Raw genomic sequence first — 13,932 nt, forward strand, 5'->3', positions numbered from 1 at the left:
CAGGAGGCCTCATTGTCAAATTTTTATGACACTTTTATTATTGAAAATCATTGTAATTTACAGTTGGAGAAAAAAACCTTTGCTGCATCTGCAGGAGTATATATATTTTCCCATATATACATGGGAGTCCAGCTAGCGGCCTCTCCGACCACTGGACCTGTTCTTGGGATAGTCAGGAACTCTGGGGCGCCCTGGTTCTAGAATTAGTAGTTCCTTCTAGAAGTTTTGGTTCAGAGGCGCCACCTAATGGTCACAGTCAAGTCTATTCTGGCAATCTCCAGCCACTACCACTCTTCCGTCGCACTCACATAAAAGGAGACTTTTTTTTCATAAACTTCCTTTATTTTTTACAGTCCCTTTTCCCTTGTCAGCCGGGCGTTCTACTTCATCCACAGAACAATAAATAAGAAAGTCATTAAATACATTAGAATTCTGTACATTGGGTTACAAAATAATCAGCGTCACAATATCAACGATCAGTGGTAGAGCGGAGGATCAGAGTTACCCTACAGAAGCTGCAAACATTAAGACGGCAATGACTGAACGATTAACAGATTATTGCTCGGGGCGCCCTTCCCTTTATAGTGACGGGTAAACGCACGGCAGCCGGGTGGTACGTCTCTCCAAGGAACCTTATTACAGTCGTTTCATCGTATCCTTAACAATTGCACGTACAGCAGCGAGTAATTAGTAATTGGGGATTCTGCTACATTCATATGCAATAAGTGAACCTGGGGGCCGTAGTGATCATTAAAGTAACACGCCGGTTTGGGGACAGAAAACATCATCACCTGCTCTTCTCTACCATTCCTCTGATCCACCAGTCCAAGTCCTGGATTTTGGCCATCCACGATTTGCCACTGTGGTTTTCGCTTTTGCTAATACACACTGAACACTGCCCTCTGATTGGCCAGTGCTAATCACGTAAGTAGCGATAATCAATGAGAGAGCACATACAGTGTATTGGTAGTCTTCAGATTGCGCTGGGAATCTTGGGAAACCAGAAATGGGACCCGGAAGTGGCAGATGGGATGGACAGCAGAGATCATCATGTACAGGTGATCCCAGGTCAGAATTATGTCCCAAAATTGGAGGGTCACTTTAATAGTAAGTTGTTCAACATGATTGCAGTCCCTGGTGTGGCACATGTGCAAATGTCACCTCCCGTAATTTTCGCAATATTGGCCAATGTGTTCCTATAGACTGTGGTTGTCCTGCTATTGGAAGTCTGTGCATGGCCTTCGTTTAACCCAGATGGTTCAGGTCTTGACAACCTGCAATCCTCGGAGACCTCGGTATATAGCTTGTTACTATCGACTCAGTCCGATGCCCCGTTGCGTCTACACAGCCCCAATGGACGAGTGTAACAATCCCAGCGGTTCGATTTCTTGTGCATAGACTTGATCCAACTACTCCTGGACACATCGGGGTTCTTAACTTGGTGAACAGCAAGATAATTGTGTGTTACCTGTTCCAAGCAGATATCTGGTTGTCAGGAGTTAAACGGGCTGTCCCAAGAGCCCAGGGGTTTTTAACCATAAAACTATTCACAGTGTAAATGCACACAGAATGTGCCTCCCCTACTTCATAAGGGCTCTCTGGGTGCAGTTTGGTACTCCTGCAGCTCTGTTGTCATCTCCATGAAACTCCTGTAGAACGGGCAGTCTAGCTCTTCGGAGCGCCCACAAACTACACTACCCAAGCACACTCCATATGTGCTTGAGCAAACTGCGCATGCTCACCCAGCATAGTGTGAACTGCGCCTGCGCAGGATGGAGAGAACCACTAATGTAATAGCTGACAAGGCAGGAGTCCAACTGCACAAGGCTGAGGAAGAACTCCTACTGCTGGACGTAACCACGTACAACGGGGGACAACAAACCAACAGAATGGGGTATTTAGTGCCAATTCTATCTTCTGACACCTTCATCCATATCATTTACAATAGCTGCATTTGCAATAATGATTTTTTAACTTGGGTGCAATGGGGCATGAAGGTAACTGTAGTAATACCCCTTTAAGAAGAGTGCCTGCTCTTTCCATCATGTTCCCTCCAGTTTAACCAGACTCTACTTCAATAGTCACACAGATGCAGGCAGAGGACTAATGGATGAAGCAATGTACTGTGTATATGAGAAGGTGTGAGGGGGCACAGAGGGACGTGCGTAGCGTGGGCGTAACATGCAGGGATGAAGCCGCTGCAGCGCAGCATTCACTACTGACGCAATCTAAGATATTGGTAAAGTCTGTATTTTGGCACTCTTCTACAGAGGAGGCGGCCATTACTATGTAGATCAGAGGGGCGGCGGTGGATTGTTGGGGTCATGCTGTCACGTAGTAATCTGCAGGGTATCACCTGTAGGATGAGGGTACCCATCAGAGATGCACAGGCCATCATCATGACCTCACATATAACTGTACAGGAGGAATGGGATTGGGGATATACATGCTGACATAAACCACTACTTCACCAGGCCGTAGCCATGCCAGCTCACCAAAGTGCCATAGTACATTGAGATTTCTGACGTCGGGTGTCTACGGTTGACTTCACGTCTTTGTATTATTATACATCACATACAGAATTAGAGTTTTTTCCATGAGAACAACAATTGCCGCAGTCACAGGGGCAGAAAGAAGATGGAGGTGAGTGCAAGTGATCGCTTCCCCAGTCCCGGGCCTTCAGGTCATGGATGCCCACCACTGGTGGCCCAGTCCCGTAGAGGGCATTACCGGCCATTTAGGGTAGGTGGATACAGAGATCTTCTGGCCAGTTTCTTGGGTTTCCTTCTTTGCCGGCACGGCGCCCTGTAACATTTGGTTCGGCACATTATAACTCAGTACTTGAGATGAGATAATCCCTGTATTGTTTGCTCCCACCGAGGAATGATCGTGGACCATTGATCCTTTTCAGTAAACATCTCCAGCCCTAGTCCATAAAAGCAGCATTGGTAGAAGCCACATTCACAGGGGCTCTAGGAGGTCAGCTTGGAGTAGCTGGGAGGAGAGAATTTCCGTCTCAGGTATTTGAGGACGTAGAGGGGGAGACAACTGACCAGCGTAATGACCGTCACTTTCCACAGGAAGGACACCGTGGTAATGAAGTAAACATCTGCAACACATGAGAAGCAACAGTTACAATGGGTGTGCAAAGCTAGAAGTGAGGAGTCTGCTGAGGACGGCAGAGGTTCCCCACTACAAAATGCAGGTGGAGAAGTGCTGATTGCGGTCGGCACCTGGATTTATTAATGCAAACAATATGCCAGCTGCAACTAGCGGAGCTCCGCTTGTGTTTACCAGAACCCTTATATGTATATTAAACAGCCCCATTATTCGAGCCTCTCTCACTAGTACCGCTTTCCGGTACAACACTGGTACTCCAACTAACGTGTCCGAACGCACAACTCGCCGTTCCTCCGCACGGATGGTATAACAGCAGACAACCAGTTCCAGCGCCATTGTGTCTAAGAGAAACAAAGACTCCAGCGGGCAAAAGAGCGCAAAACTTGTATCACTGAGCAGCGGAGAAACATCTCCTGGTCAGATGGAGCCAGATCTCTGTTCTTGTTGCTAAAATTTACAGACGCGTGAATTACCTGATATACAAGGCTATGATTTACACGCAGCGCAGGCTGTGGGGGGGTTAAAGGACGGAATGCTACATGATAGCATTACCTCCGGCTGTTCTCCCGCCCAGCAATGTAGACTGCAGGGCTGTGTTTCCACAGGTCTGTGTGATGGAGGTCAGAGAGTCGGACTGGCAGCACAATCACTTTTTCGGCAATTGTGATGTATTTCAGCGTTAAAAACGCAACAAAGTGTTGTTCTCTCGTTACAATGGAAACCCATCGCCCCTCGCCTGCAGATCCCAAGGTGTGCGAGTAGCCACAGAATATGATGGGAGAACAGTATGGGACGTGCTTCAGTCTGAGGGTTAACCTGTCCGTGTGTACAAGGCTGCATTCATACAGGTCAGACGGACCTCGCAGGGAGAGAACCCATCATGTTCAAGGGGTTTATACTCTCCGACCAAGACAGAAACCGCGCAGCGGCTCCTAGATTTGGACGACTCTGGCTCAAGAATCAGCCATTATTTCCTATGGGTGCTTTACAGCAATCACATCATACTCGCACGCCGTGCAATCTGCATGCAAGTCAGGGTTTTTTCCTGCTGTTAACTGTTGAAACATGTGATTTATTTCACGCTCATAAAAAATGCACGTACAGCGACGCAATGTGATCTTAACACAAACGCACTGCAACTGCAGAAAAATTGCACAAAAAGTGTGATGTAGGTCTGATTTTCTGTGATGTATTTTGCACTCGCCCGTATAAATACAGCCAAAACCCATAGCAAAGAACGGTTTCTTTTTGCTGTGCGCGGTCTGCCCTTATCTGAACTGGATGGAACCCGCGCAGGAAGTCACCCCAAAATACATAAATGCTCCACATACTGAAGGCACAATGACATTTATAAAAATACGAAGTCCCGATGACTTCATTACCGCAGTCTATCCGCTCCCCCCAGTGGTGGACAACACAACTGCTATCTGGCGGCGTGATGGGATCCGCGGCTGCTACATCTCCATGTGATTTTTACGCGCTGGTTTAGCTCTTCCAGCGCTATGAAGAAGCAGATGAATAACCGCACGCGGACTCGGCGACGGCCACTCTTCTTCGTAAGTGCGATAGTTCTTACCTATAAACTCATGTAAGAAGACGAGGGAGGCGATGTAGCAGGAGAGGCTGAGCAGCTCGGCCACAATCATCAGCCAGTGCCACGTCTGGATGGTCAGCGCCACCATCAACAGCTCTGTGAGGATGAGGGAGGTGAAGGAAATGGCCACAATATGGACAAACTCCGACTCGAAGAGCAGCAGCGCTCCGTACATAATGATGCTCCCTAGAGAGAACGCAGGGTCAGAACAGGGAATAGTCAGACATGACGGTGATGAAGTCAGCAAATGTAAAACCCGGGACATCGTACAGAGCACAAATACAAGAGCTGGAAGTCACCGCGGCCGCCGCACCAGAGTTGTGAGCCAGGAACAAGTAGTCCGTGATCTTGGTTCAATTTGAGCCCCTGTTTTTGGCAGACCAAACTAGTTAAATTTAGTCTAGCAGCCGGAATCCAAGATGGCGGACCCCTTCCTGCCTAGTAAAACATCTGGTGCTGGTAGCCGCCATGTTTTCACTATCTCTATGGATGCTGGGAAGATCACCTGACTACCGTCACCAATCACCGAGCTCGATACATTTCTTCTAGGTTCAACCTTTTATCGCAGATCAAGTAACTTGTTTTTTGCCGATCTCAGATCAAGAATCGTTGGTGCGAGCATTTTCCTTAAAGAGGTTGTTCCCTGTGCACAGGATAGGGCATGACTGCTGATCAGTGGGGGTCTCACTGCTGGGATCCCCACCGATCTCGAGAAAGTGTCCTCCTCACTGAGGTTATTACATCCACGCCCACAGTGAGGAGGGGACTGAATGGCGCGCTGGTCGTCCAATCATAGTTGTGCTCCATTCACTTGGGACTGCAGAGATAACTAAGCAGCACCCGTAAACCCCATTGTAACTAATGGAGCGCTGGACGCGCACTCGGCCAGCGCTGTCTTCATACCGACGTCATAGTGGGGTGCGAGCCCCCGCAGTGACAGGCAGAGATAACACGGTAGTCCTGTTCCAGAGATCAGCGGGAGTTTCAGCGGTGAGACCCCCCCACCCATCCTTAGAGATAACTTGTAATTTTGGTTCAACACCTTAAAGTTCAGCAGCTGATCGCAGTTTATCAGAACGCAAATCAACATTATGGTTTGTGGCAAACCCCCCCCCCCTCCCCCCCTGGGCAGGAAACTGTAGCTGCTTCACCCTACAGAGTGGTGCCCAGTCACCCCCTGGCAGGAAACTGCAGCAGGGCCCGATGCAAGTGTACAGAGCGGAGCTGCAGCTCTCTGCACAAGCGGCGGCTGGGAACGCACAGATGATGTAGCGCTAAACCAGCTCTGTGGCCCCTTTATTCTCAGGATCTGTGGGGGCCCGACCTCTGGGCCATGCGTCAGCAGCCAGCAATAACAGAAGCATGTCCGTTCTATCACAATGCTGACTGCTCCAATGTTACACAAAGTTACCGTTTCAATTTACAGTTCAGCCAATAAAAGAGAACTTCGGACCTACCTTGATAAATGCTGATCAATACCCAAATGAGGAAGGTTTTATATGACAGCGGCCGTCCCTGCAGAGCAGAAAGATCTACATGAGTACCAAACCAATCCAGAATTACTAGCGACACTATTGTTATTAAGTGGAGCCGGTCACGTTCTGTCCACGGAGCTCACTAAGGGACACATACTGATTGCATCCGTCTGTCAACCTATATAATGTTCCAGCAGCTCCCAGCGAGAGAAGTCGAGTTTATTCATGAGGTGCTCCTAGCCCCCCACCCATCATAAATACATACATTACTTATCCTGTACTGATCCTGAGCTACATCCTGTATTATACCCCAGAGCTGTACTCACTATTCTGCTGGTGGAGTCACTGTGTACATACACTACCGTTCAAAAGTTTGGGGTCACCCAAACAATTTTGTGTTTTCCATGAAAAGTCACACTTATTCACCACCATGCGTTGTGAAATGAATAGAAAATAGAGTCAAGACATTGACAAGGTTAGAAATAATGATTTGTATCTGAAATAACATTGTTTTTACATCCAACTTTGCTTTCGTCAAAGAATCCTCCTTTTGCAGCAATTACAGCATTGCACACCTTTGACATTCTAGCTGTTAATTTGTTGAGGTAAGCTTGTGAAATTGTACCCCACGCTTCTAGAAGCATCTCCCACAAGTTGGATTGGTTGGATGGGCACTTCTGGCGTACCATACGGTCAAGCTGCTCCCACAACAGCTCAATGGGGTTCAGATCTGGTGACTGCGCTGGCCACTCCATTACCGATAGAATACCAGCTGCCTGCTTCTGCTGTAAATAGTTCTTGCACAATTTGGAGGTGTGTTTAGGGTCATTGTCCTGTTGTAGGATGAAATTGGTTCCAATCAAGCGCTGTCCACTGGGTATGGCATGGCGATGCAAAATGGAGTGATAGCCTTCCTTATTCAGAATCCCTTTTAGCCTGTACAAATCTCCCACCTTACCAGCACCAAAGCAACCCCAGACCATCACATTACCTCCACCATGCTTAACAGATGGCGTCAGGCATTCTTCCAGCATCTTTTCATTTGTTCTGCGTCTCACAAACGTTCTTCTTTGTGATCCAAACACCTCAAACTTGGATTCATCCGTCCACAACACTTTTTTCCAGTCTTCCTCTGGCCAATGTCTGTGTTCTTTTGCCCATCTTAATCTTTTTCTTTTATTGGCCAGTCTCAGATATGGCTTTTTCTTTGCCACTCTGCCCTGAAGCCCAAAATCCCGCAGCCGCCTCTTCACTGTAGATGTTGACACTGGTGTTTTGTGGGTACTATTTAATGAAGATGCCAGTTGGGTACCTGTGAGGCGTCTGTTTCTCAAACTAGAGACTCTAATGTGCTTATCTTCTTGCTTAGTTGTGCAACGCGGCCTCCCACTTCTTTTTCTACTCTGGTTAGAGCCTGTTTGTGCTGTCCTCTGAAGGGAGTAGTACACACCGTTGTAGGAAATCTTCAATTTCTTAGCAATTTCTCGCATGGAATAGCCTTCATTTCTAAGAACAAGAATAGACTGTCGAGTTTCAGATGAAAGTTCTCTTTTTCTGGCCATTTTGAGCGTTTAATTGACCCCACAAATGTGATGCTCCAGAAACTCAATCTGCTCACAGGAAGGTCAGTTTTGTAGCTTCTGTAACGAGCTGGACTGTTTTCAGATGTGTGAACATGATTGCACAAGGGTTTTCTAATCATCAATTAGCCTTCTGAGCCAATGAGCAAACACATTGTACCATTAGAACACTGGAGTGATAGTTGCTGGAAATGGGCCTCTATACACCTTTGTAGATATTGCACAAAAAACCAGACATTTGCAGCTAGAATAGTCATTTACCACATTAGCAATGTATAGAGTGCATTTGTTTAAAGTTAGGACTAGTTTAAAGTTATCTTCATTGAAAAGTACAGTGCTTTTCCTTCAAAAATAAGGACATTTTAATGTGACCCCAAACTTTTGAACGGTAGTGTACATTACTTATCCTGTACTGATCCTGAGTTATATCCTGTATTATACTCCAGAGCTGCACTCACTATTCTGCTGGTGGAGTCACTGTGTACATACATTACTTATCCTGTACTGATCCTGAGTTACATACTGTATTATACTCCAGAGCTGCACTCACTATTCTGCTGGGGAAGTCACTGTGTGCATACATTACATATCCTGTACTGCTCCTGAGTTACATACTGTATTATACTCCAGAGCTGCACTCACTATTCTGCTGGGGAAGTCACTGTGTACATACATTACATATCCTGTACTGATCCTGAGTTACATCCTGTATTATACTCCAGAGCTGCACTCACTATTCTGCTGGGGAAGTCACTGTGTGCATACATTACATATCCTGTACTGATCCTGAGTTACATCCTGTATTATGCTCCAGAGCTGCACTCACTATTCTGCTGATGTAGTCACTGTGTACATACATTACTTATCCTGTACTGACCTGAGTTACATCCTGTATTATACCCCAGAGCTGCACTCACTATTCTGCTGGTGGAGTCACTGTGTACATACATTACTTATCCTGTACTGCTCCTGAGTTACATCCTGTATTATACCCAAGAGCTGCACTCACTATTCTGCTGGTGGAGTCACTGTGTACATACATTACTTATCCTGTACTGACCCTGAGTTACATCCTGTATTATACCCCAGAGCTGCACTCACTATTCTGCTGGTGGAGTCACTGTGTACATACATTACTTATCCTGTACTGCTCCTGAGTTACATCCTGTATTATACTCCAGAGCTGCACTCACTATTCTGCTGGTGGAGTCACTGTGTACATACATTACTTATCCTGTACTGCTCCTGAGTTTATACCTGTATTATATTCCAGAGCTGCACTCACTATTCTGCTGGTAGTCACTATATACATACATTACTTATCCTGTACTGATCTTGAGTTACTTCCGGTGTTATTCAGTAGTTCAGAGCTTCAATCTTCAGTGCTAAAGTCTGACCGTACAGAGCTGCTTCTGGTGATTTGCATCCTTGGGAGTCTTTTGTGACAGTCATCAGCAGCACTATGAGCACAGCTCTGGGCTATAACACAGGCTGTAATGTATGTATGAAGCCCTTCAGCTCTATGGGCCCCCTATATGCTCTACATTATTGCATTCCATCATGTCTCCTTCTGCTTCATAGTTTGCGCTGTGATTGGACAGTTGGAGTGAAGGGATGAAACTTGTTACCTTTAGTAGATCCTTGTAGAGCTCTGGATACAACATGGCTACTTCAGACTTCACATCTTTATCGAGCACCAGAGAGAAGACGGGGAACATGGTGTAGATTGTGGAGTATCTGCAGAGGCGACAAAGGAAAGTAAAAGACAGAATTCATAAGGAAGCAGGAGAAGAGGCAACTGGGGTAAGATTCTACAGCGTTGCACATCCCGATCCCCTCCTGACCTGGTGGAGAGCTATACAGAGAGGTATGATGCCATTAGGGAATTTGTAGACCCCCCATTCAATAAGTAGAAGTCTGGCCATGATGTGCAAAATCCCTTTATTAACCCCTTCCCACACCAGAGTGTAAATGAACATCTTGGCTGGGAAGCAGTTCATCCCCAGGGTATACACTTCCATCCTATTGGCAGTGCGGGCTCAGAAGCCATCTGCAGCGGGAATCGGCTAAGACCGACAGGCCTCCTGATGCAACAGTGGGGATTGGTGAGAAAACAGATCCCGGCTGTTAACCCCTTAAATGTTGGGATCAGTGTTGATCGTGGAATATCAAAAGGTTCAAAGAGGGAGGATGCTCTCTGTGACGTCATCCACCGTCTGCAAGCCATCGGCCCTCTGTGATTACATAGCAAAGGCAAGCGGATGCCAGACAGTGGTGTCCAGATCTTCCGTGGTGTATGATTACTACAATGTATAATAGCACTGAAGTACTGCAGTGTATTATCCTTTGCATCACAAGTTCAAGTCCCCTATAGGGACATAAAACAAACACATGGTTAAAAAAAAAAAAAAAACACAAAATGAAAAAAAAGTAGTAAAACAAAACAACATTATTTCCACTTTACTCTCTTTCTGTAAAAAAAATGTTTGCTATTGCGGCATCCCTAATAAATTTAACACACTTCTTATCCCGCACAGCAAATGCTGTCTAAAAAAATTAAAACAGCTAAAAAGCGATCACCAAAATGCTTTAATTCAATTCACCTTCCAAAAAACGGAATAAAAGTGAACAAATAGTCATATGTACCCAAAATGGCATCAAAATCTACAGCTCTTCCTGCAAAAAGACGAGCCCTCACAGCGGTCTGTCAATGGAAAAATAAAAGTTATGGGACTTTGAACTCGGCAATGAAATAAAAGATAATGTAAAATTTTCCAAAGAAAAAAGATTATTGTTGAAAAAAAACCTAGAAAAAAAATGTACTTTTGGTAAAATTATTTTTTCCCCTGTCCTCTGAAAAAAAAGTTCATACAACGTTCTATAATAAATTAGATGTGCCTAAAAACGGTACCAATAAAGACTTCAGCTCGCCACGGAAAAAACAAGCCCTCATACAGCCGTGCAGACGGAGAAAGAATAAAGTTATGGCTTCTGAAAAGATGAAAATCCCCAAAATATTGCTGCATCACTAAGGGGTTAAAACGGAGCAAGAAGAATTTTTCCTTCTGACTCAGGACTCGGGCTTTTCCTGACAGAAGTCCCGCAGTACAATAACTAGGAGTTCGGGAGGGTTTGGCATCACCCATTCTTCATCCTGATTACATCACACGGGGCCCGAGGGGCTGCACTCCTGTAACCAGCGGCAGGGTGGAGTCGCGATACTGTACAAGGCCGGTCAGGAAGGGCGGAATAAAGAGACATGAAAATAGTAAGCCATTAATCCTTTTATGGCCTTCAAAGCTTCTGAGGCGCGAGATACCGGCCAGCGAAAGAAGTGGCGTTATTTACACAGGAGCGGATCCGTACGAGTTTGCGCACTTCCGTACACATTTCTCTCCAGTCTGACATTCCTGAACCGTTATCTGTGGTATTCAGCAATGACTGCTTTATCTGAATGGCCTCATCTAAAGGGATGTCACCTTATTAGGGGGCATTCAGAAATGTGCCGTCACCCACCAGGAGAGCGAGCCGTACATGTAATCCCAACGAGTCTTGTTGGCCGGATCTTAAGAAGGTTTTGTAAATGAACTAAAAATGATCCAGATGTAGGAAGCCGACAAGGGGATGAGAGCGTTCGCTTCGTGAAGTCGGGTGAATGCTAGCACTACTAAAGTACTCAACAGCTGTCAACGTAAGGCAGTTGTTCTTACAGGTTGTCCTGGCCCCCATGTGGGCCTTGTGTGGGTGGTCTTAACCATTCTGAAGGTTTACGTAACCAAGCTGGGCGGGGCATCTGTCTGGTGGACCCTGCAGGGGGATGTGCAGGGGTCCCGAAAGTCTTCACACCCTTCCACTTTTTTGTACATGTTATGTTGTGTCCCCCTCATTCTGCACTCAGCACCCCATAATGACAAAGTGACAACAGAATGGGAGAAATTGTTGCAAATTTTTATAAAATGAAAATACTACCATTTTGCATTGACTTAGGTATTCACACCCTTTGGGATGACACTTGTATTTCTCTTGATCATCTCTCAGAGGTTTCTACACCTTGATTGGAGTCACCAGTGGAAAATTCAGCTGATTGGACAGAAAATCCCCCCAGACCCCTTTCTTATTTATAGAAGGTCTCACCACTGACAATGCATATCAGAGCCCAAACCAAGCCATCTGGAGTACAGAACTGCCTGCAGAGCTCAGACACAGGATTGTGTGGAGGCTCAGATCTGGGAGAAGCTACAAAACATTTCTGCGACCCTAAAAGTCCCCAAGAGCCCAGCAGCCACCATAATACAGTTAGGGCCAGAAATATTTGGACAGTGACACAAGTTTTGTTATTTTAGCTGTTTACAAAAACATGTTCAGAAATACAATTATATATATAATATGGGCTGAAAGTGCACACTCCCAGCTGCAATATGAGAGTTTCCACATCCAAATCGGAGAAAGGGTTTAGGAATCATAGCTCTGTAATGCATAGCCTCCTCTTTTTCAAGGGACCAAAAGTAATTGGACAATGGACTCTAAGGGCTGCAATTAACTCAGAAGACGTCTCCCTCGTTAACCTGTAATCAATTAAGTAGTTAAAAGGTCTGGGGTTGATTCCAGGTGTGTGGTTTTGGATTTGGAAGCTGTTGCTGTGACCAGACAACATGCGGTCAAAGGAACTCTCAATTGAGGTGAAGCAGAACATCCTGAGGCTGAAAAAAAGAAAAAATCCATCAGAGAGATAGCAGACATGCTTGGAGTAGCAAAATCAACAGTCGGGTACATTCTGAGAAAAAAGGAATTCACTGGTGAGCTTGGGAACTCAAAAAGGCCTGGGCGTCCACGGAAGACAACGGTGGTGGATGATCGCCGCATACTTTCTTTGGTGAAGAAGAACCCGTTCACAACATCAACTGAAGTCCAGAACACTCTCAGGGAAGTAGGTGTATCTGTCTCTAAGTCAACAGTAAAGAGAAGACTCCATGAAAGTAAATACAAAGGGTTCACATCTAGATGCAAACCATTCATCAATTCCAAAAATAGACAGGCCAGAGTTAAATTTGCCGAAAAACACCTCAAGAAGCAAGCCCAGTTCTGGAAAGTATTCTATGGACAGATGAGACAAAGATCAACCTGTACCAGAATGATGGGAAGAAAAAAGTTTGGAGAAGAAAGGGAACGGCACATGATCCAAGGCACACCACATCCTCTGTAAAACATGGTGGAGGCAACATGATGGCATGGGCATGCATGGCTTTCAATGGCACTGGGTCACTTGTGTTTATTGATGACATAACAGCAGACAAGAGGAGCCGGATGAATTCTGAAGTGTACCGGGATATACTGTCAGCCCAGATTCAGCCAAATGCTGCAAAGTTGATCGGACGGCGCTTCACAGTATAGATGGACATTGTGCAAAATGAGTGCAAAAAAATGGAACATTCTGCAATGGCCAAGTCAATCACCAGATCTTAACCCAATTGAGCATGCATTTCACTTGCTCAAATCCAGACTTCAGACGGAAAGACCCACAAACAAGCAAGACCTGAAGGCTGCGGCTGTAAAGGCCTGGCAAAGCAGTAAGAAGGAGGAAACCCAGCGTTTGGTGATGTCCATGGGTTCCAGACTTAAGGCAGTGATTGCCTCCAAAGGATTCGCAACAAAATATTGAAAAAAATATATTTCGTTTGGGTTATGTTTATTTGTCCAATTACTTTTGAGCTCCTAAAATGTGGAGTGTTTGTAAAGAAATGTGGACAATTCCTACATTTTCTATCAGATATTTTTGTTCAACCCTTTAAATTAAACGTTACAATCTGCACTTGAATTCTGTTGTAGAGGCTTCATTTCAAATCCAATGCGGTGGCATGCAGAGCCCAACTCGCGAAAATTGTGTTACTGTCCAAATATTTCTGGCCCTAACTGTACTTACATGGAAGAACCACCAGGACTCTTCCTAGAGCCGCCGACCCACCAAACTCAGGGTAGAAGGGACTTGTAAGAGAGGTGACCAAGAACCCAGCGGCCTCCATAATACTTACATGGAAGAACAAGGACTCTTCCTAGAGCCGCCGACCCCCAAACTAAGGGGGAGAAGGGTCTTGGTAAGAGAGGTGACCATGAACCCAACAGTCACTCCAGCTGAGCTTCAAAGATCCTGTGTGCAGATGGGAGA

At 45.7% G+C, this 13,932-nt stretch overlaps 1 protein-coding gene across 1 annotated transcript in view; it reads right to left on the reverse strand.

Moving 5' to 3' along the window:
* Nucleotides 1–305: 305 nt before the first annotated feature.
* ATP9A (ATPase phospholipid transporting 9A (putative)) overlaps nucleotides 306–13,932 on the reverse strand; it is a 119,559-nt gene continuing 105,932 nt past the window's right edge. Inside the window, exons 25-28 of the mRNA XM_066586949.1 lie at nucleotides 9,398–9,506; nucleotides 6,172–6,229; nucleotides 4,697–4,900; nucleotides 306–3,109 (exon numbers count right to left, since the gene is read on the reverse strand). Coding sequence (XP_066443046.1) covers nucleotides 2,973–3,109; nucleotides 4,697–4,900; nucleotides 6,172–6,229; nucleotides 9,398–9,506 — 508 coding nt within the window. The 3' untranslated portion in view covers nucleotides 306–2,972. The remainder of the gene's footprint in view (nucleotides 3,110–4,696; nucleotides 4,901–6,171; nucleotides 6,230–9,397; nucleotides 9,507–13,932) is intronic.

This window comes from Eleutherodactylus coqui, chromosome 13 (assembly GCF_035609145.1).
Source record: "Eleutherodactylus coqui strain aEleCoq1 chromosome 13, aEleCoq1.hap1, whole genome shotgun sequence".
Taxonomy (NCBI): Eukaryota; Metazoa; Chordata; class Amphibia; order Anura; family Eleutherodactylidae; genus Eleutherodactylus; species Eleutherodactylus coqui.